The 24736-nt window shown below is 39.8% G+C and overlaps 1 protein-coding gene across 1 annotated transcript; it reads right to left on the bottom strand.

Moving 5' to 3' along the window:
- Positions 1–10063: 10063 nt before the first annotated feature.
- ankk1 (ankyrin repeat and kinase domain containing 1) lies at positions 10064–18490 on the bottom strand (the record flags this gene model as incomplete). The annotated part of the gene is made up of 9 exons (XM_079224538.1): positions 10064–12000; positions 12358–12598; positions 13029–13074; positions 15215–15336; positions 16082–16237; positions 17108–17157; positions 17484–17635; positions 17761–18043; positions 18306–18490. The coding sequence occupies 9 exons, from the start codon at positions 18488–18490 to the stop codon at positions 10965–10967; spliced, it is 2271 nt and encodes a 756-aa protein (XP_079080664.1). The 3' UTR covers positions 10064–10964.
- Between the last annotated feature and the right edge of the window lie 6246 nt (positions 18491–24736).

Below are 24736 nucleotides of genomic sequence, written 5' to 3'. Positions count from 1 at the left end.
TGTCACGTCACATGCACATTTGCTTAAATTATAGTTGCATCATTGTTTGTCACTTTTGTTCCCACATTTTTAAATAACATGTTGTAAAGCACAACTCAATGCTCACTCCGTAGTACTGCATTAGTTGAAGCTTCTGTATTTTAGCACTTGCTTTAGCTTTTGGCCTCTGTGGTTAAGGTTAAAATACGTTATCAATCTACTATTTATTTTCTGTGATCTGTCTATTTCCAATCCAATTGTCATACGGGACTCTGTTCAATTGCAAATATATTTCTGAATATGAATAGTAAATTTAGTTTGGCAAAGAAGTATTTCTAAGCCTGACTTTTCTGAAATGCTGAGAAAATATTTTTGGGCAATGGCTAACAAAGAGACACATCTTTTTTGTATTACATGCTGGTCATCTGTTCAACAAGTAAGAAAAGCATGGAAAATAAAAGAAACTATCAAGATTTAGTATGTTTTCTTGTGATTATCATAAAAGGAAAATGACTGTGGGTTTTCCTGTTTTCATCTTAAAGTGTAGGTAATCTATCAAGTGTACAGTAAATCATAAAAGCTGTAAAGGCATGCCCCTTGCTGGAGCACACAGATCAAATAAGGGAAACTGTCAGAATTTAATGATTTCTGAGGAGAATTACGGTTGTTGACCTTCACTGTTCGGTTCACCTGTGATGACAGACGACCTGTATCCTGCATTAGAAGCACGTATGCATTATAAGACAAAAGATATCTTGACTGCTAGGCTAGGATAGACTGTGTTGTATTAATGTTTAACTTTCCTCTTTTGAAACACTCCACCGCCACTGAGCTTTTGACATTGAGTCTCAGTCAAAAACTACCATTACCACAACATCTATGAGCGCCACTATAAGCAATCAGGAGGGTTCATTAGTGTTGGAGGAAGAACTTAAGCTGCATGACTTATTGTGTGCTCCCCACTAGAAAGTATAATTGACTAACATTATATTTTGAGCATCTATTAACTTCATTAACATGCATTAGCTCAGTATTACCATAGTTGCAGTATGAATCATGATGTTTCTATTAGTGAAGGATCCACTGGGCCTGTCCACACTAATTGTCAAGGAGCTGTTATGGCATTTGAAGAAGCCCCTTTGAAGCACAGCAGCCCCTGCACTCTTATCATCATTCAGGCTCCAAGGAGACACTGACTCCACTCTGAACAGCTCTCATTGTGACCTTTTTGAAAAATATGTTTGTTGCAGTTGCTATCCAACAGCTTGAGCGACCTCTCCAGGATATCAGCAATTATTAGATAATTGCACTCATTTGGAGGGATTTGGATTTTAATGCCTGCTAAACATATGATTATGTTCCCCATTTTCACAACTCTTCACTATGGCATTTATTGCTTTGAATGTGGCATTAACCTCATGATTCTCACACATATTGATTTACTTTCTCCACTAAAGTGATGATAAATACACTCACCACTGGCCGCTTTATTAGGCACACCTGTTCAATGCTTGTTAACACAAATAGCTAATCAGCCAATCACATGGCAGCAACTCAATACATTTAGGCATCTAGACATGGTGAAGATGTTTATTGAACATTACAATGAGTTCACTGTACTCCTATTGCCTCCACAGTCACCAGATCTAAATCCAATATAGCACCTTTGGGATGTGGTGGAACGAGAGATTCACATCATGGATGTGCAGCCGACAAATCTGAAGCAACTGCGTGATGCTATCATGTCAATATGGACCAAAATCTCTCAGGAATGTTTCCAACACCTTGTTAAATCTCTGCTATGAAGAATGAAGGCAGTTCTGAAGGCAAAAGGGTGTCCAACCTGGTACTAGCAAAGTGTACCTAATAAAGTGTCCAGTGAGAATTAACAGAGTTTAAAAGGGATGGCAGAGACAAAACCGAGAGAGAGAGAGAGAGAGAGAGAGAGAGAGAGAGATTGCATAGTTTCTCTTTTCAATTGCACTACATAAAATAATCATGTGCTTCAGTGAATGTTGTTGTTTTCTCATCCAATAATGGATGAAATGAGATGTGAATAATTATGAGAGAGTAAAGGGTGAGGAAAATGCACAATTAAATCTAATTCTAAATCATCTTGATGCATCAGTTTGTTTGGATAGTTAACCACATAACATAATATGCATCCTTTAGTACAACGTAGCAGTAGTCCAGTGTGTTTTTGTCCCTGGTGCTACACTTAATGTGTTGTCTATATTATGGCAGTTCTTTGCTGAGGTTTGCTCTGTTAAAGTCCACAAGAACAATGAGCAGGGAGTCTGGGTGTTTGTTCTCCATGGTGGTGATCTGCTGTGCCAGTGGCAGCAGCATTGACTCAATGTCACGGTGAAGGAAAGTTAAAAGTGTCAAACACAAACACAATGAAGCTTCAAAATGTGGAAGTTATTTAATCTCAAAGTGTGCCTGAGGGGAAGAAATTGGAAGACAAGGAACATGCAATGATTTGATCCATTGGATATGCTTCACATCTAGTTTCTTCTCTGATTCTGCAAACGTGGCTTGATATGCATGACAGTATGATGTTTAAAGCAAATGACTAAAGTTAAGTTCAGGGGGCTGAGCTTTTTCACTAAGTCCCCTTCCCCTTCCCTCCGCTCTATAACTGATTCCACCTAGCTTTTGTCTGCTTTAGTGGAGGTCCAAGTCATTGGAAATCAATTATCCCAGAGGCAGAGTATCAATCTGAATATTAACACAATCTACAAAATCTGAAGCCTGGAATTGGTACGGGAGCAATAGGATGTGTTGTTAATTGTGCTCAGGCTAAAAGTGAGAGATTGGAGAGCTCTCTTGGTGGAGATAGTCATTATCACATCCTTTGTGTCGTCTGTCTTCTGTCTCGACTTTAGCCTTATTAAATGTGTTCCAGTTTCTGCTTTTGCATACCGCTCCCCCAGTCCTTTCCTTTCTTTACCCTGCTCTAAAATCAGAGAAAGGAGAAGTATTTGAGTGCTGCATCTGACCCGTGCAAAAAGAAGAACATTTTTATGACAAATGTCATAAATGTGGCCCAAGAGGAAAATAAAGAGGCATCTGTAAAGTCCAGACCTTCTGTGCAGTTTTTGTTGTCACTGTCAGGTTGTCTGTTGTGTTTTCTGTCACTCACCTCACGTCAGACACCTCCCTCCTTGTGTGCCCTCCTCCCCGTGTGTTGGAAGCCCCGCCCTGATTATTTCCACCTGTGTCTTGTTGCCTGCCTTCCCCTGTGTATTTAGTCTGTTTCAATTATTTGTTCTGTGCCAGTTTGTCTCAGTCTGTACCAGTGAGTTTACAAGTGATTCCATAGTGGGTTTTTGCCGTGCCTCGTGCCTTTTGTGTACCTGGGAGTTTTGCTGGCCGATTTTGATTCCTTTGCCTGTGTGACTGACGACTCGTGTACCGAACCTTACTACAGTAAAACATTGTTTTTTTGCACCCGACTACTGAGTCCTGAGTCTGCATTTGAGTCCGGCAGTGGTTCCCAGTCCCTCACAGCATCAAAGTCATTCAAAGTCATGGGGACCTTTAAAGGTTGTACACTAATGGATTGCAAAACACAATACAATGTTTGTGAAAAGACTGATGCAGGGATGACGTATTTGTGTAGGTCAACCCCAGAAGAACGAGCCAATGGGATTTTACCATTGGATTGTTGTAGACATTAGGCTATGCTCTGTGGCAGAAAAACCTTTGATGCTTATATGTTTTGGTTTTCCAAGATTATCTCCACAAATGAACTCCACTTGTGATTTTTGAATCGTGAATGCAATCGGCATAAGCACAAGTATACACAACGTGGTTGTACGGGCGTGATTACATTGTGTAGTCTCATTTAGCCAAATTGACTTCAAGAGGAAAGAACTGGATGTGCATAAATGCTCACCCATTTGCTGGTTTTATGACTGGTTCCTTGCAGCTCTCTATTGCTGTTGACAGTCACAATATCAACTTTAGGGGGCAAAAGTCACATAGTGTGTATATTACAGGCTGCTTACAGTGATTTAGTCTCAATGTAGTACTACTCTGACTATTTTTCTCTCCTAAATAATACAATGTCTGGCAGTGAGGAGACTTAAGTGTCACAGTTACTTTTTCTGAGGTTGGCTATGGTGCGTTGGCAGGACTCATGACCTCAAAGCTCATCTATACAGTAATCAGCGTTACAGTAATCAGCTATACTTCGTTCCACTTGAGTGTGAGACAAGGAGGAGCTAAATGATCCTCCTTATCTCACCGAAAGGTAAATTGAGGGAAAGGCAATTATTTTTTATGGATTCACAGATCACTAAGTAAAAAAAAAAAAAGCAGAAAAAGAGTTTAAAGCTTTGCTACCCTGGTTAGGCTGCAATACAATATCAGAAAAGGTCCCTATTTTTTGGGAAATAGGCAGAATTTCAACACAGTAACAATACACTTTGGGGTTATAAACATCCTTTTGACTGTTGCTTAAGCTACGAGCGTATTAGGCACACCGTGGGCCCTTAACGGTCTTCAGAGGTTAGAGAGACTTTACTCTATGTCAACTATATAAACCTAAGAGACCACATCAACATCCTTGCGACAGAAGCATCAGTGGTACAGCTTGACAGTCATTAAGCGCGAGTGATTTGGCCAAATTTTAAAGGACATTTAACATTTCTGGGTATAGATGAAGGTGAAGTTGGGGCCTACAGTGTTAACAACACATCTAAATAAAGCCAATGTGTACTATCACATGTTTAGTTTTATTAGAAGGTAAAGTTTCATTTTTACAATGTCTAAAACTTCTGCCACCAACCAAAACAATGAAGGCATAATTTAACATTAGTAAACAGATACAGCAGCATTGTCCGGTACTTTTCATCAAACGTCAATGGAAAATACTTATTTGATCAATTAAATATTTTGCTTGTCGCAAACATTACAATGAATTTGCGCTCTTAATCTATTGTATTCTAATTTATTGTTCGGAGGTAGCTTGCATTAGCTTAGCTCAAATGTAAACAAAGATGTATAATAACATTACAGTCTGGAGACTAGTATTATTATTAACAGGCTGTACTATGTTTTTGTTTAGGTTTTTATTTTAAATGTGTGACAGCAATGCAAAGACAAACTGCAGACTACAGGTCATATTTTAGAAAGCAGCCTGAACCGGACTGATCCTCTTTGCCTGTTGTCACAGTATACAGTCTAAAAATGAGAAATAATGGGTAAACCTACACCAGTGTATGCATTCTGCAGTGGGATACTTTAGACTGCATTATATTTGTATGTATTTAGGGGTTAAATACATATCTAGCCTGTGACTGCAACATTCCTTATCAAACTCTTCAGCTTCCCGAATCATGCTGTGTCACCATATATCTTTTAACTGCGGTCCCATCTCGTGCAGCACAGTATGTTCGTGTGCCCACATGTGTGTATGCGTTTTGACATGCCATTCCTTTCTAAATAATGCATACAGTAAGTGACTAAGGAGCCTGAGTGACAGGGAGTGAGCAGCAGCAGCAGCATTAACTGATGCTTTAAGGGGATGCTGCTGAAGAGGAAAGAGAGGCTTGTTTTGAGTTATTTTTTAATAGTCCATCTGCAATGGTACGCAATCTTCACTGAAGGCTGAAGGACAAGAGGTGGAGGCAGAAGGAAATGAAAGATACATATCAGAGTGGTGTTTGATTCACTGTCGGTTCAGCTTGTCCAAGAGAGAAGTGCTTGGACGTTATGATATTGTGATCTCATCTCCACTGCTACAGCATCAATATATCATTTAGTCATTCATCTGCGGCATAACACTTTTAAAGAGTTTGGTCAAAGTTGCTCAAGTGCCCTGCTGGACTTTTGTCTTTCTCTTTGTTTATTAATGATAAAATTGGTGCACAAATAAATTCAGAGAAATAAAACACAATATTTAAACATGACATCACCCTCCAACTCCCCTCAATAAAATGACCCTCAAATTATAAAACCCTGCTGGCACATTCATTTCTTTGGAAAAATATTTGTTGAGATCAATATGTACTCATTGAACCTTGGTAAATTAAGCACTGTGGTGTATGATAGTCAATATACAATAAAAAGTCTTGACAGCTGTGTGGTAAATTAAGTTAATTTTCTTTGGTATGCCTCATAGATAACTGGAGACTGCAGCCCACAAGCCTAACACAAGTGCATCAGCGTTGCAGAGACTTTTGCTTCAGTTGCAATTTCCAAAGTCTAAGACCAACGAACAAGCAAATATGCTATAGAGAGAATACATGTGTTATGGTAAACTGTGCTTTTGTTTCCCTTCTGTGTATCCTCTATTTATAACTTATACATTAAAGTTGATTAGAGGTATTGACACAGAACACAAACAACGCATTCATTATGTGAACATGCACAGGGGCGGTGCTGCGCTTTTTCTTTGTCTGAGTAAAAAAACACAATGATATACCATTATAAGATATTCTTAATAATAACTTATTTTGCAAATTTCTTTTAAAAACACATTTTGTTAACATTTAAAAACACTAAAAAGATTGCTCAGCATTATAGCTGTTAATGGCAATGCCCGTCCTATCTCAGCAGGATGTATAGATTGTATCGTGACATGCTTTATGCTTTTAAACTATGATGCTCTTTGTACCCTCTAGCGTCAGTTTTGCACATGTCAGTTTCTGCTTGTTACATGCATTCACAGATGTTTCAAAATAAACTGTGCTTGCAGGGCTACTACCTACTTGATTAGGATTATTCCTTTGTCGCTACATCACCTGACTTTCTACTTTCTGCCCCCCATAACTACAGCCTCATTGAAGTGGAGGGCCACTGACCAATATGCTGTGTTTGATTTATCTAACCACCTATCTTAGTATATACTTGTGAGATGCTGCTAAGCTATGCATAGTGTACTGTAGGGTATTCAAATGGTGTAAAGTGTTGGAGGTTATACTCTTAGCTAGGGAGATAGGAGTGAGATCCACCATTAATCATTTTACAGGAACATGACAACACCTAGGAAGGGCGCTGAGAGGATACTAAGAATACACTGTAGAAAACAAAGCCATTCAATTTCAATGGGTCAATAGCTTTGAAAATACATTCTGCAGTATAGGAAGAGGTTATGATTTTAAAAATAATAATATAGAATAGTCTTTCTGAAGCCAATGTCTGCTCTTTATGTACAGGCTATTCAAAGTGTTTGTGTGATGAGGAAGTAAAGGCTTCCACTCACTAACATTAATGGAGTATCACTGAGGTGGAAAAAGAGCCCTTGCAGCAAGCAGCAACCTTGGGGACGTAGAGAGACCGACGTGGGGTTGTTTCTCCACTGTACTATTAAAGAGTAAGATGAGACAGAGAGATGACGAGGGGGGGTGGGGGGGAGGGAAGTTTTCCATATCATCACTCCGGAAAAGAAAAAAATCACAGTGTCTCAGGAGAGATAATAGATCACTCAATCAATTACCAAAGCAAGGACCAGAGATGCCTGCCTAGATGCCTGCGTGGCCCTGCTGAGCCGGCACACTTGGATCAAAAGACAGAGCTGCATCAGTCATGACTGCAGCTGCTTAACACCACAGGGAGCTCAATGACGAGATTAACCCTGCCAGTTAAGAGGAGCTCTGAGAAGCTAAATATTCCATAAACAGCCAGATTACATCCTATCATTGGACCTTTTTTTTCAAATGCAACAAAAAAACATTTAAAAATAATGTATGTAGTCAACATTAGATAAGAAGATCAAACAGCTTACACAGAGCAGGCTCATATCTAAATTATCTAATTCTGCAATTGTTGAAAATGCTATTATGTATGCCATTTGCCCGAGATAAGTTTCATAGTGAAGCCTTTTAAATGCAGCAAACCATCTTTTAATTTGCCTGGGTGGAAAAACACAAATGTGAACTATATTAAATCTATTTTACCTGTTCAGTTAAAACAATTAGAAGGATATTTTTCTGATTAAAACAAAAGTTGGTATTCATACATACAACATAGGCAAGAGCACAAGCTGGACAATACATCATTTCATTAAGCTAATGTTTTAATCTGTTACATAGTCATACATATTGAAGAAAGTGAAGCAACATTGCAACCTTCTTCTTTCTTTCTGTGGTGTTTGTTTTGTTGTACCAGCAACATACATGACATTATCTTCTTCCTGCTTGTCTGCCAATTAGACAATACAATTAGTTTAGGGCTCTGCAAACCCAATTACTGGCTGATAGAAGGTATCCGATGTGTCACCATATGTGTAAAAAGGTTGGGGCAGCACCATTGATTTAGGTCAGGCCTGATTAGATGTTGTTGGAAAAGTGAGTTTAATGTTTCCGGAACTGTCAGTAGAACAATGGCGTAGTTAAACACAAAGGCTTGGTTCCTTTCAACGATAGAAGGACAAAAACACTGTTAGACAGTTTAGACAATGACACAGCTCCTTGGATTCACAGATGTATGCCATTCTCATCTGTTAAATGGTCACCAGATGGTTTACTGTTGATAACAATCACACAAATGTGGTTTCCTTCCCATGTTTGAGACACTGAGGGCCTCGTCAATTTTATAATGGGAATTGCTGCCGCAGAAAGTACACTTTCTATTATAAATCATCCTACCCAATCTGAAATACACATCTCTCTTCAGGGAGCCTGTTCTCATGATATGATTGCTACTTTTCAAACCCGTGGATGAATTACAATAAAGGTAGGGTCAGCAGATATTTGACCTTGTAAGGCTTCTGGTAGAAGCCATGTGGCGTCATTGTTTCCCACACAGACCTTATTTGGGAGGGCCGCCCAGGTATGCTAACGAGCAAGCAAGTACATTTAGCGGGCAGTGGCCGCATTTGTTATTCGAATTGTTTTAATTGTCTGAGGGAATGACACATCCCAGATTGATCAAGTGAGTGCTGCCTCCTGACAGCTGGGTGAGCACCTAGGGGTTCAGTGTCTTGCTCAAGGACAAATCGACATGCAAACTATGGAGAGACAAGGGATCGAAACCAGCTACCTTGTGGTTTCAGAACGACCACTCTCCCCATGAGCTACACCCGAGATGAGAGGGTTATGTAAGGGGCCGTTCACAGACGACTTTTAAAAGTGCAGCCGCTTCAAAAATGCCTTGAAAAAAATGCCCGGTGCGCCTGTGGAGCGGGCCTGCGTGCGCAACCGGGCGATACACACTGACATTGATGAGCTGTGCGACTCTGCGCCGAAAAAACGCTAGAAAAACGCAACGCGCGGCATTTAAAAGGCGTGCCTGAAAGGCGCGCTGTACCTTAGGGAAACAATGGTTTTGCTAGCGACGCGTTTTGCTAGCGACGCGTTTTGCTAGCGACGCGTTTTGCTAGCGACGCATTTTGCTAGCGACGCGTTTTGCTAGCGACGTGTTTTTGAGACTCAGTATTTGTAAAAATAAATTGTGTTTTCTGTCAGTGTGTATGTCTAATGTCAGTGAACATAACACCTCCAATACATACAGTACAGTATACAATTTGTCTAGTTCTTCAAGGATTAGAAGAAGATGTAAGGATGGTTCTGTGTTATAGTGGTCACCAACCCAAACAAGCCATCTCATGGAGGAGAAACTGAAGCTTTGGAATAAAATAATCAATAAAAAAACACACAGCAGACACTCGCGTAGGAAAAAAAGAAAAAAATCAAAGATCAGTCTAAGTCCAACGTAACTCTGCTCTATTTACAGTAATGTGATTCTGCTCACCTCCCACCCCTCCATCAGAGTCAGTCTCTTGGGGTTCCAGTGAAAACCCTTTGAAGGTGCAGGTCAATACAGCTCCTGATTCCCTGCATTTCATTTCAATTTAATAAGGTGTCACTGTGGTAAATGAGTATGGCATAAGCTGGGCAGTGCTCCCCTCAGCCAAGGAATGGCTCATAATCAGAGCTACCTTGCTTTGTCATAAAGCATTTATGTATTAGAGTTCAATAGACACATCTAGGTAATGCCAGTAACAGTGATCCACCCGTTCTGTTATCGTGACAGATAACACCCTCATAAAGTCCGACAGATTTAATCAAATGAATGCCTCTGTAAATCATTATAACAGCAGCTCTTTTATATTTTCATTTTCACAAGACAGCAGCAGCATTAATTGCAATCACCAGGAAAGCAAGCAAGGTGAGTCAGAGAGGGAAATCAATATGTTTTGTCACTGTTGGGTACTTCACCGGATTCTGACCCCTTGTATCGGCTCCCTCACATTTCTATTATAATAGTAAATCAAAAACTGGGATTTTGTAAAACAAATTATAATTTTTTTTCGTTTAAAATGTATCATAAAAATATATTTATCCACCTTACTCTGCAATGAATCTACAACTTGTATCTTAAATCTTAACCGGAAATCTGTTACATTCAGAAATTGAATTTAATATGCAAAAAAAAATGCATCCGTATATGATGACCTGAAAATAAGAATCGTTATGTTTTATTTAGCTTTTAGCTTTTATTTAGAAACAGCCATTTATATCTACACACACGGTGTGTTTATAGTGTAACCCAGAACAGAAAAACCAAACACTGGTTCTAGCGAGAGCCGTTTGAGTTTTTGCATTACTCAAAGGGAGGGAAGTGTGACCGAAACTTGGTTTTAAATGTGCCACGGTGCTACATTTATAAAGATTGGTGTGTTGATAAGCTCCAACGTTAATGGAGCTTTTTATTTGTACTTTTTAAAGTTTTGGTATAATTTAATTTCATGCTTAAGCGAGCATTTCCTTTTGGTCTCTCTGTCGAGCTGAGCTCCTCCAACTACACACACAGATGGAAGCACACATACACAATGCGTCAGCGAGCAGAGAGGCGGCGGTCGAAACATAGAAGTGAACAAGGTGAAGGTTACTCAAGTTGGCCACTAGAGGGCACTAAATCTTACAAACTGTTCCTTTAAAGTTGTTTAATAAAAGCCCCACTCAAATGGAGGATCATATTCCAGCTGTGGCATCGATGTTTTCGTTGGGATCCTGACATTCATATTGTTTTCACTACAACTTCTCCAGTAGTTGCACTATTTCCCATTTTTCACACCTCTGGGCCACATTCAGAGCTGTGGATCCAGAAGAGTCCAGCAGAGTCCTGTCTGCTCCATTCAGCAGCAGAGCCTTTACAATAGAGATACAGCCATGCTGGGCAGCCAGGTGTAAAGGTGTCACCTTTCCTGAGTTTACAGCATTAACATCTGCATGATGGGATACCAAGTGGAGGACACTTGGGAAACTGGCACTGGCACAAGCTACATGCAGTGGCGTCCATCCTTTGCTGTCCTCTGACATGTTTGGATCGGCTTTAGCTGCCAGGAGCTTTGCCGCCACTTCTGGCTCGCCTTGGTGGCAGGCGAGGTGGAGTGGGGTCCATCCATTCTCACCACCAGCATTCACACAACTACCCAGACTCTCCAGCTGGACCACTGTGGCTTCATGTCCCCTTACGGCCGCCAGGTGCATGGGAGTCCACCCTTGGAGGGTTCTGCAGTTGGGGCTGGCTCCCTTTGTCAACAGCTGCCTACATATGCCTGTATGAGCCTTCAGAGCAGCCAGGTGAAGTGGAGTGTATCCTCTGCTGTCTGCACTGTCGATGTTCACCTTGCTCTGCATCAACTGTCTGACTACTCTGTTATGGCCTTTCTCAGCTGATGCATGAAGAGCAGTGGAGAGAGAGCAGTCGGTCGCGTTGGGATCTGCTCCCTGAGAGAGGAGGAGCTTGGCAATATTCAGATGCCCGTAGGCGGAGGCTAGATGCAGCGGCGTCCTCCCTTTTGCCTCCCGTTCTCCGACTACTTCCTCTGACAGCCGTGAAAGCAGCAGGCGCACCACTGTTTCATGGCCATTCTGGCAGGCAAGGTGGAGCGGCATCCACCCGTTATTTTCCCGAGCATCCGCCACAGCTCCTTTGTCCAACAGTACACGGACAGTCCTGTCATCGCCGCTCTGAGCAGCAAAATGGAGCGCTGTCCACTGGTCCTCATCTTCCTGGGTGGTAGCTGCACCATGTTCCAGCAACAAAAAGACGATGTCGTGAAGCCTGTAGAAAAGAAGTTTAGTTTATAGGATATAATACTACTGACTCTTGTCATCACCATTAGGTTGCCAGCAGAGACTCCAATCTTTCTACAAAGCCGACCAAACTGTCTTCTGTGTTTATTTTTCGTTTGTTTATATTTTATTAATCGTATTAACTATCGTATCTAACTCTTGGCAAGAAAGCACAAAAGTGAATTTCCCAAAATGTTGACTGATTCCTTTAACTTCGAATAGAGGGATACTAGGTTTTTGGTTAACCTTAGAACTGCAGACACTTTCAAAATACCCAGCTGCGAGCAAAAATTATGTTTCCTTTTGTCACTTGAAAAACAGATGTTTAATATATTTGTATACACACCTGTGCAAAACAGCAATAAAAAGAGGAGTGTAGCCTCTGGCAGTCGTGCAGTTGACTTCAGCACCCAGTCTCAGGACATGCTCGACACTCTCTGCATCTCCGCTGGCTACCGTGTAGTGGAGGAGGCTCTTTTTACTCGGAAACTGTATGCATACGTGGTCTCTTTTCACTGAATGTCTGAAACTATTAAAGTCCTTTTTGTACAGCAAAGAGAGAACACTGTCACTGGCAGGAAGGTCATCTGTGAAATGATAGTAATGGGCATTATGTGAGAAACATAGCTGCAGAAATGGTGATATGAGTGTACCCAAGGAACTTGTATGTTTATGAATCTTCCTGTATAAGTAAGTATATGTAAAGTGGATGTGTACATGATAGCAGAGGATGAATCTCTGTGGATTGTGTGGTTCTCAGTCAATACCTTGTGCATTAGTAGTAGATGTATATGTTAATAGGGGGTGGCAGATAAATTATCATTACTAATTATTGTGAATTATCTATACAATAATATAGTCAACATTTCTGAGGAAAGGGATCAAAGAGGCTTCTGGGTGTTTCTTTTATTTAGCTTTCCACTAATATAAAAAAATATGACAGCACTGTACATGGCACGTCTTAAATGTCAACCCTCCAGGCCTTGTACTGCAACATGATTTCCCATCCTACTCTACCTTTCTGTTTTCCTGAGGGAAGGTCAGGCATCTCAAGCGAAGCAATCTGAAATGGATAAGAAAGAACGAAAATAGTACAAACGCTATTTTCTGTGACACCAGCCATCCCAATTGGTTAATAGGCACACATATCAATCAATGTGAGCATGGGATTCAACAGTTACCTCAAAGAGACCCACATATACCTGTATTTGTGTTTTTTAGTGTGAGATAAAAGGTAGTATAATAATAAATTAAATTAAATGTGAAAGTGTAAAAGGGCTTAGAACATTATAATGGAAGTATTTGATGGCCAGTATGCTCTTTTTGTTATCTCATAAAATGTCGAGCAATTCTTGGGTTGATAAGATTCGTTTCACAGATTTGGTGCTTGAAAATTGATACAAAATATCAACAATCCCTTCAAAATACCACATTAAGACTCATAGATGTTGAAAAAAAGCCATGCCATGGTATCAAAAACTAGACATTTAAAGATTTCTGCAAGAAATGCATGAAAAAATGCTCTCACAATATGAAATGGTTCCTATGGGGAACTTACATCCCCATACATGAATACATTTGGGGTCATTGGATCTACAAGAGTCTCAGCTGTCCAGTTATGTTCAATTAATGCAATTCTAAGAACACTTAGGGATGTCAGTATGCAGAAATATCAAACACATGATTTTAAAAATTAGCTAAAAATACACATTTATACTGTATGCAAAAAAATGCTTGTTTTTGCCCAAAACTGTATAGATTATCATTACGTGGACAAGGCTGTAAAGGGAAGTCTTGTAGTTAACCACAGAACCCATTTTACCATTTGACATATCTTGAGGTGTTCTATTTTGCCAAAATATTGCCTAACTTTGGATAAATATTTACTCTCCTTAACAAGCTAGCATGACATGGATGGAGTCTTTAGGTTGTCTCATGTAATAGGATACCAGTGTATTAAGTAGCCTTAAGGCTGGGCCCACTACAGCCTCTTAAAGACAGTATGTTGGCAACCCCGCAAACAGCTACAGTATAAATACTGCACTTATTATATGCCTTATATGCACATTAATGTATTTATGTAATTTGGTGTTTCAAACTACACTAGCAACCAAAATTGCCATTGATGGGACAGGGTGACACCTACTGACATTGGTGACCTCTTGGTTTTATTTTAGCGCCACTATGGAGTTTACATTTTTGGTTTATTGTATTGTCTCAACAAATAATCAATAGATTTCTATGAAATTTGGGATGGATTATCCATGGTGTGTGGAGGATAAATCCTAAAAACCTTGTTGATCGACTGACATCATCTAGCGGATGGCATTCCCATCATCTTAACTGTGTTTAGTGCTAATTTAAAAAAAATTGCAATCTAACATGTCAAGCTAAGAGGATCCACATGATACATGTTATACCTAGTAAACATCGTTAGTGTCCTTTTAGCATGCTCACTATAGCATTTGCCTTAAACTGGCTATAATTTATATTTTTTATAACCATGTATCAAACGACAATTTGAAAGTAATATGACGAAGTGAAAGTGTTTGCTTGTAGGAACCCACAGGGAGTTGTCACCCATAGCTCCCCTTGGCTCTGCGGAGCTTTTAAGCGAGTTTCAGCTCATTCATTGATTTGCTGTTCAAGCCTCAACTTTACAGTTTTGGCTTACTCTCAGAGTGTCGTTTTTAGCAGCAGCCAGCTGTTTTCAGTAAAATAGCTTTAAACTCTCTGTTCACGAAACGGCTGACAGACACAGTTAGCAGCTAATTGGTGAACATAGTGAAGTACTTAGCATCTAAATAGCCAGATAATTCCCCCAGGAGTTAGTAGAGAACTACAAAAGAGCTCAAGGAGAGTGAATATTGGACTCCAAACGAATGCTAATGTTGGTCCCTAGTTGCTGGTATGTAAACAAGCAACCATTTGCTGACAATTTTGCCTGATCAACTATAAAGGTGATTATATGTCAATGTTGTGTCCACAGATTGTTCCTGCTGCCCCCAGGTGACCAAAGAATCAGTTATTGGAGGTTCAAAGCCTAATTACATCCTCAGAGCCGCAGGACTCTTGTGTAAACAGCATTACCTTTTTCCACTCTTTCTTATTATACCATTAACCTAAGCTATTCACTCTGCCAAAAGTGGAGCACACAGTATATTTTACAGTTCCATTCAAATAAACTATCAAGTAGAACTAACTTTATGTATCGGGGAAACCAGCAACAGATGATCTGGTTTCTGTCCCTCATCACCGCTTTTGATTTGGATTGGTCCTGGGATCTTCAGGACTTTGCTTAGAGCCTCCGTTTTCCTCACAGTGTCTGCAAACAAAAAGGCAGTCAAGGAATGGACTGTTATTCATTTACCAAACCAAATAAATGTTTTTCTAGACTCACAAATTCAAAGCCCAGTGGGATTATTTCATAATTTCATACATAGTATGAACAGCTGTGCACAAATTACAGGTTTGCTATTTACAGTTACAGAAATAAGCTTTTGTGAAAATCACAAATTGGAATATCTGCTGTTTGTCTTGTCTAAACAAAGATGACCCACTTGAATGTATGCATTTCACTCAAGAGAATGTGTTTTCTATAAGCAATTTGATAATTGCTTTGGACTTCAAAATAGCATACAAGGCCAAGAGAATATGGTTGCTTTGTTTGGTAATTTTTTTGTTTCAGAGAATGTGGATCAAAAGAGGGACAGGAGCCAAATGCCTGTTTGTTACAGCTTCAGGGAGGACTGGCGATTAACCAGTTTTTGTATAAATAAGCCTTGAAATTGCAGGATGCAGCAGAAATATAATTCCTTCACCTTAGATAATAAAAAATGGCACCAAAATGTGTGTCTTGTGTCCACATTTGCAAGATTTTGAGTCACCATGAACCTTCTCTGTTACATAACTTGTTAAATTGTAGACGATACAATTTAACGTATACATGAGATTTGTGTTATTTTTCATCGCAATGCATTTGGGAAATCAGCTTTTTCGGTTTAAGCACCAGCTCAAGAGCTGTGAGAATCAGCAAATGACACACATTAATAACTTTTTGACTTCTGCACCTGAAAACTCTGGCCTCTTCCTGTGGTCCTGGTCCCAGCACTGCCTCATGATGTCGACCATCTGATCACACTCCTGGGGCTTCTGTTCAGGTATCATCTCCACACAGGGTCTCTTACCATGTGACACCTGTAAGAGTACTGTGGTCATACTGCTCCCTGGGCCAATAAAACAGATATAAGACTCAAGGTTCAATGAAGATAAACACAATCATTTGAGTGTATTAGACTTTGATTCAACAGAGAATTTACCTGTTTGTTATGTTAACTATAGGTATTTGGCTCGAAAAGTGCACCCCCAAAATAAATAAAGAATAGCTCTGCAACTACACGGTCTGATTGAACAGTCTTTAACATAATAAAGGTAACAGTATGATATACTATGCAGAGGCGTGAGCATCTGTATGTATGTATATATATATATGTATATATATATATATATATATATATATATATATATATATATATATATATACTCATGTATACTCCTTTATATGATTATCACCTCTGTATCTATAGACACTTTTTAGCATGTTATTTCATTACATTACATTACATTATTAAATTACATTACATTTAGCTGACGCTTTTATCCAAAATTACTTACATTTTTGCTCTATACACCGTAGACACAGCAACGGGGAGCAATTAGGGGTTAAGTGTCTTACTCAAGAACGCAACGACAAGGACTAGCGGGGCCGGTATTTCAATTAAATACTGGAAGTCAATTGCATCAAAAAGACATTTTTAGATTTGTGCTATAAACATTTGCAACAATTGGGAGAGCAAAAGGCTGTTTGATTTTATCCTGTTCAACTTGCTACAATGGAAAATAATATGATTAGGGTTAACAGTTCAATTAATGAATACATTAATGTAGTTTTTCTGACAACGCGCTAAAATGAGTATGCCTTCACCCTTATGCTATTTGAGTGACCGTGTGGAGTGTTACTTGACTCCTAGCTGAAGTAAGACCAATAAATCATTTTGAAACAAAGTGTGCTGCATTTAAAATGAATTCATCTCTACCTGCATACGGTTTCTGCTGAGTCAGAATCTCCCACATCACTATTCCAAAGCTGTAGATCAAGGCAGAATGAGGCACTTCAGTCCTAACTTTCTGACTTTCTGCACGTCCTGTAATCATTGACGTTGTGGCAGTCCTTTTTTTAAAATAAAATAGCTCCATGAAGAAACCATAATGCTTTTTAAGATTAAATAAAATCAAAGAATATAAAAAGGGTAAGAAAGAGTAAGTCAGACATGAGCATACTATATAGAATATGCCCTAGTAACTTGCGATAGAGTAGAGTAAAGAGCACGGTGTGTATGAATTGTGCACTGAATCAGGGGGAAAAGCAACGACTCTGATGGTGCAATTTAAAAAATGGCTTTGGCAAGTCACCTGTAAACATCAAAGGTAGTTCCTGGAGGATCGGGGCACTGAGTGAAGGTCTCTGGAGGAGTGTAACTTATGTTTCCTCTTACTGTCAGCTGCTCCATGAACAACGTCTTGCACATGCTCTCTTCCCAGTGGATTACACCAAAATCTGAAATCTGAGTGGAAAAACAAGACATTAAAAGTAGTCCAGGATCGGCACACAATTCTCAGAAATGCCCAGAGATCAATGTAATCACATACACTGAAAATAACAATTGAGTTGTCACTGAGTTGTACTGACCTTGACATGGAGACGATCATCTAGTAGGATGTTGGGTGTCTTGAGGTTAAGATGAAGTAGGGGAGGTTTCAAGCTGTGAAGGAAATTCATTCCCATAGCGGCCTCATGAATCATCTGGAACTTCTTGGGCCACATCAAAGTGTGACTGGCTAGGAGATCGTTCAGCGATCCATTACTCATGTATTCCATCACCACAGCAGTCGCCTCACTGCACAGTCCATAGATAGACACAATGTACTTGAATTTCAATTTGGCTGTGTTGGACGCCTCGTCTATTATTCTCCTGTGATGGAAAACAATATTGGTCAGTGAAAGTTCCTCTGGGCATGAAATAGTTATTTTGAACTTTAACCACAGCTGGAAACATTCTTTCCTGTGTAAAACTTTGTAAAGTTGCAAACACTAATGAAACCACAACATCTTCGTTCAATATTAATGTAAAGTACACAACTGTGTGAGAAATTGTTGTATATTCTGCCAGGTGCTTGTACTATTACAGCAGGATGATGTGCTATTTGTGCTAGTTTTCATAATTAAAATCTCACCTGTATAAGTTGTTTGCACACAAGGTTTTGTCAAAGCTCTTCAAGGCACATATTTTCTGCTGAGGCTTGAGCTTGACCTGGTACAGCTGACCAAATCTGCATTCTGCCACCTTTATCCAATCAGCCTCAAAGTCGTCCTTCTTGAAGTTCCTGAACTGCCCAGGGGATCCGCCAAGGCAATCCATGAGCACCGAAATCCAATCTGACACACTCGCTGTCTAATCCTACACATGAATAGGATTTTCCTTCAGATCAACATGAATCGGTTGCGCCGGAGGAGCTTGGGTCTCGTACGTGGAAAGAGAAAACTTGGATTCACATTCAAATCTGTGGCAGCTGGCCGTGTGAAAGGCATGTGGAGACACATAAGTACTAGAGTACACTGTCGATCCGTGGGAGGAGCCCAGGTGCAGAACTAGTTTGTAGAACAATGTTGCAAAGCCGGTTTTTAGCTGGCATAACTCCTGCGCAAGCTTTCAGTCTTATAGAAATACTGTATGACTCAAGCCCTGAAGAGCGCCAGGCAAGAAGCTAATTTTACACTGTGGCCAAACAGTGGAATTACAACGTCCAGGTCTGTCATGGGAAACCTTGGGGCCCACAGACGTACATTGAGAAAGAGACATCTGTAACTCAGAAAAAATTATTTTGAGGTGAATGAACTTCCCATTAAGATCACTTGAATATCCCTGATTTAAATCATTAGGTCCTCAAAGTTGTAAAATGCTGCAATAGTTGAATAACCTGTTTATGTGAATGGCCCCAAGAACGACAGCTGGACTGAGGGTTCAGAGGAGGGGTTCATGCAACGCTAGTGTAGATGCTCTATGGCCCCATAATGCCGAAGATCCTGGTCTTTTCATCTGAATTCTATACTCAGAAGTCTGACTTTTTTTTCTTTATGCCTCTGACACTATCCAGTTCACTTTATGCATCCAAGATATGACTTCCACTTTCAATGTCACGATTATCTCGCATCCATCTGAAAAGAAAACTACGCAGTTCTGAGAAATGTGTGGATTCAGCACTAAGATTATAAACTATGATTGTTGATATGATATACGTATATGCACATTGTAATTTAGGTCTGATAGTAAATTGACTGCCTAATGAACCATCCACTAGCAAACTGCACTTTAATTACGCACTTAACCCCCAGCAGCCCCAGTGGAACGGCTCACTAGTCGGCAGTCTGAGTTTGAGAGTATGTGGCAATTTTCCGGAGCACCAAGGTCTGGATGGAGTGTGTGCGCTTGTGTGTTTGTGCATGCTTGCATGCATATCTGTGTGTGTTCATGAGTGTAAACTCTTCATATTGAGCAGGTCGAGACCATACAACTTAACAAGACCAAACATTCCCTCATGAGCAAGCACCGGGCAACAGGGGCTCCCTTTAACGGGTAGAAACCTCGGGCAGAACCGGGCTCTGGGAGAGAGAGAGAGAGAGAGAGAGAGAGAGAGAGAGAGAGAGAGAGAGAGAGAGAGAGAGAGAAAGAGAGAAACCACCAACCAACCATAAGAGTACAACAGCTATATTAATAATAGAAGAAGAACTATTACAAAACATAATAGCAGCTGTGAATATAAGACAATGATAACAATAATATAGCAGTAAGAGTAGCAATTACACTTTTATACCATTCAGCCAACTTTTATGCCCATATTTCTCAATTTTTTTCTCCAGACCTATCTTTGTCTTATTTGTCATGACCTTGAAAGGTGCCAAGTCCAGTAAAAAAGAAAAAGGACAGCTTAACAATGGAGGCTATCAATGCTGCTTGAGCAACACCGTGAGGGGCCAACAAGTTCAAAACATTTTTCAGCCTCAGTCATCGAGTCAAGGATCTTGCGGCTTTTGTACCACGACCTTGAGCAAAAGCATTACTAGATTCAAGTTACGGAGCTGAAAATATACAAGGCTACCAGAATCCTTAGAAAGCACGGTCAAGCATGCCCACTTTTTAAGGATTCTGGTAGCCTTGTTCCAACATGAACACTCATTAGTAACTCATTCATAAACACAGTTATACATGTTTTATTCTTGATTAATAAGCTTGACTATTATGCACTTCATGATTGGGTTTTCATACTTTATAAATTATGGATTCCCCATTTGCAGTGATGTATAGTTACTTAAGTCGTGTTTTGGAGATATCTGTACTTTACTTTACTATTTATATTTCTGTTGACTTCTACTTTTACTTCACTACATTTTGCAAAGAAAACTGATACTTTTCCCCTAATATTTGTAAAATAAGATATCTGCTCAAAATATATGCTTTCCTGCTTGTCCTCTCTGCTAGTGCTCCAGTGCACGTCTCTGCTGCGCCGTGCACGTGCTGGGGCTAGATCGATTTTGCCCAAGGAAGACGGGGCTAATATGCAGTTTAGCCAATCACTGATTAAAGATATGAATGAATGACATACAATCTATCCAATCAGCGCCTTAAAAAAGACTTCCGAAGGGGCTACTCTCATCTCTCCCCAGACTGCGCATTCCTGTGTCTCTGTTCTCGTGTCTCGTTCTCATTTTGCGTGTTCTCGCCGGCTTCTCTTCTCTCGCAGCGCCATTTTAACAGCATGACAATGGAACAGCCCAGCACTAATAACACTACTCTTGCAAGAAGATTCAACCCTAACTCGATCGAATCTCTCCTCCAAGATCCGTTTGAGAGAAGATCCTTGGTGAAACAAGTGGTCCCAGATCAGCCTCCTAAACTCAACAGACCGGCGTGAACGGGAAGCCGCACACGCGGAGCTTCAGTAAAGACTGGTACTGTACACGAGGAAGGCTTGGCTAGCTGGATGCAGTCATGCTAACTCTGTATTTTGCTTTCCATGCGTGCTTTTTAAGTCGACGGGGTCAGATTCAGCATGGATGTATACGGGAGTAAAGAACGCTCAGACGGCGGACCTGTCCACCACCCACTGCCAGCTTGTGCTTGTGCTACATCGTTTTACGAGTACATCACCATCCAGAACGCAACCGCTGACACCGTCGCTACAGCGCTTATGGAGAGGCTGAGCACTATTCTCTCACACGGACAAATAGACAAACTTATCGCCCAAGCTTACAACGGGCTGCCGTCAACGCTCACTAAGTCCACTGCTGCGTGCATCAGCTGAACCTCATCGTACCTGCGTTAAGCTAATCTAACTGGTTTCCTGTAAAATAGATGCTTTTATTTTGAAGGCGACTCGGGATGATTTAAAGGAAGTCGCAATGTGTGTCATTTGAATGTCAAAAGCCATTGAAAATATGGTCAGTTTTGTATACAAATTGGAAACGGTAACGGTATTAGCACTCCATGGAAGAGGCACAAGGTTAGTTAAAGTTGTAATAAATGTAATTTTTTTATATTGCAAACCAATTATTAAAGACTTATAGATGATGCACTAATGGTTAACATGTGCTTTATAAACATGTTTTAATACTGCAATTATTGATTAATTCAGGTAGTTACTACTCGTTAGTTAAGTATTAGTTAAGTATGTTCTGTGACCTCATCTAAAAGGAAGACTATCTTACAAGGCATTTATAAATGACATTTAAGGCCAGCAGTGCCCCAAAGCTAACACAAGTCTCAGTTATCTTCTCAACAGAAAAGGGAAATAGACACAACACAAAGTGATAAAGAACATTAATATGATGGTGATGGGGGCCATGCCCATCAGTGGCACGAGTGTTCCATAGTTTGCTGGGACATACATGTTATTAAATCCAATCATGAAATGCATAATAGTCAAGCTTATTAATCACAAATGCAACATTTATAACTGTGTTTGTGAATTGCATACTAATAAGTTACTAAAGAGTGTTAATGTTGAAACAAAGCTTTATAAATGATGAATTAAGGGTTTATTCATGCTCTACCAATGCTGAATAGTGTGTAGTTATTATAAAGTGCTACCTATATCTGTACTTGTGTTATGTTCTGCATATTATCAATACAAATGTGTATAACTGAAAAGCTTTTGAACCGATATGTGTGTATGGATGTTTATTGTTTTCAACAGAGAACATGAAGGGCTCCTTCTCCAGAATAATTGTTTTCAGTTAACAATTACATGTTGCTCTGAATTGTAAATTTACTATTGCTGCAACCTGAATTTGCTAATTGGGGATGTGTCATGACATTTATGGCCTTCTACCTTGATTTAGACCTGAATATCGCAGATTTCCTTTTTCTGCATATTTAAAGCAGTGTGTTATTTGAAAAAAGATTTAAACTGCCTGGTTTATGTGGGAGGATTGCAGTAATTTAAAGCTCATTTAGGAAGATGAGGAAACAAAGATGTCCTCTCCAACCTCCCTTCTTATTCCCATCTGCTGTCTTTTATAGGCACTCTACTCAACACCCTTTACGGCTGAATTTATCTTGGGACATGATGTGTTTGCTGCGATGGTAAAGAAAGAGATGAAGTCAGATAAGTAAATTTTTACACCCCCTCACTCCCCTTCCCCTCCATCCCACACATACACACACATTTATATAAATTGTTCCTGTGGGCCAATAGTAGCTTTGGCAGTTAAATAAATATTTGGGCCATCTCCCTTGGGTTTCTCGTTCCTAGCAGATAGCACATTTAAATTCCATGTGTTCCCTGCTGAGATCATGATGCAAATCTCCACCACAAAAGCAGAATGGTGTGCAACTCTCACCAGGCAGCTGTCCATCCTTAGTTGGCTCTGTCTTTCTCTAGCTTGTGTAAACTGTAAATGTAAAGTAAATTCATGAGGACATGGCCGTACCTACTATTGAGGTCACCGAGGCCCGGATCACAGTATTTTATGACACGGAATAATTTGTGCGGCATAGACATTGTACAACGCCAAGGTTAGCAACTTGCTCATCTGGTCGTCGTCATTGCTTGTGTCCGGGTTTGTGTGTGTGAGGGGAGATGTGGTGAAATGGAAGATACAACATCTTTACTCTAGATGACTGATTATGTCTTACAAATTAAAGAAACTAAACAGGCAACTGAATCCATGCAAAGCACTAGATAGTTTAACGAGTGGACCACAATATGGTTTTGTACATTAATAGTGGCCAGTGATGCCTGCTAGTAAGTTTTACTTTCACTGAAATAGTCACGACATGCAATCTATTTACACTCATTGTCCATTTCTTTCACGGAGCTCAGAAGGACTTCTATTTTGGGACGACATTACTTTACAAAAGGAAAGTTTGGTTTCAGCAACCAATCCACTTATTTAGGTTTAGGAAAAACATCACGGACGTTAGGTTTAAGCAACAAAACCACACAACACTTTAGGACATGCAGTGTCTAACACCAGTTTCGTGGTTCAAGGTCCTGTGTTTGTTGGGCCCATCCCCCTCGCATACCTCCCAGCGGTCTTTCTCAATATTCAGAACTAAATCACTTGCTCTGAGCGTTGCATCGCCACGTGGATTTGTTTAGTTTGTGTTTCCACCAATAAAAAGGACCCTGATTCACTCCATTTGCATTGTTGTCATCCTGAGCAACCAAAACAAACTAAAAACTGAATAGATTGCATCTCACTACTATTTCACGTCCTTCCATTATACTGGACTGCTCATGTATTACTGCTGACTGATCATTTATGCTCCTGCCCACTGACATGTTTTAACAGATAACCAATTTTTGCTTTCCATACTTCTTAAATATATATTATATATATGAAATATTTACATCAGGGAAGTACAAAAAAAAAATCGGAGGAGGAGGGGACATCTGTTTTATTAAAACGTTGCTTATGGCTATGCATTAGGATTTTGCTCTCTAATGTATGTCTCATTAAAGAGAGCAGCAATAGGTCAGGATTCATATCTTCTCTTCTTCAATGCATAGAGATGACTTTTTGTTCAGGGTTTCGTTTAAAAGAGACAGTTAGGATGTTTTATTCATATTTACATTTTAATGGAGGTTAAACCTGCTTGTTTACCCTGCAGGGCTATGGTAGTATGATTTGCACATGTCCATGGCCTAGATGTAAAATGCTGGGAACACATTATTGTGAGACTTAATGTGATTACAGATTCACTATTTTGCAGCTCACACTAATACACCATGGATCATTATGGTGGTGTGGATCACTATGGTAGACTGTCACAAGTTTTTTAGCTGATATTTGAGAACACCTGAGAAGAATCTTAAACAGATGAGCATCATCATTTACATAATCTGTTTTTAATACTTCCCTCCACACAGGCTTTACACCGTAGCATTAACCTTTTGAAAACCATAGACTCTGTGCCTCTTTTTCCCCGTGTTCATATAGTTCAAGTAGTTGTATGAACTCCAAATGAGTTCTAATACTTGTGTTATTTAAAAATAAAAAAACACTTTTATAACATATTTTGATCATAACTATGAACATCTGTCTCTTCACACGAGGGTTGCGGTGTTGTAGCAATTTAAATGAAGTTAAACAACGATGTGGTTAA

Source organism: Taurulus bubalis (assembly GCF_910589615.1).
Source record: "Taurulus bubalis genome assembly, chromosome: 10".
NCBI classification, from domain to species: Eukaryota; Metazoa; Chordata; class Actinopteri; order Perciformes; family Cottidae; genus Taurulus; species Taurulus bubalis.
The sequence above is the reverse complement of the archived record's forward strand: the minus strand, read 5'-3'. Positions and strand labels throughout refer to the sequence as shown.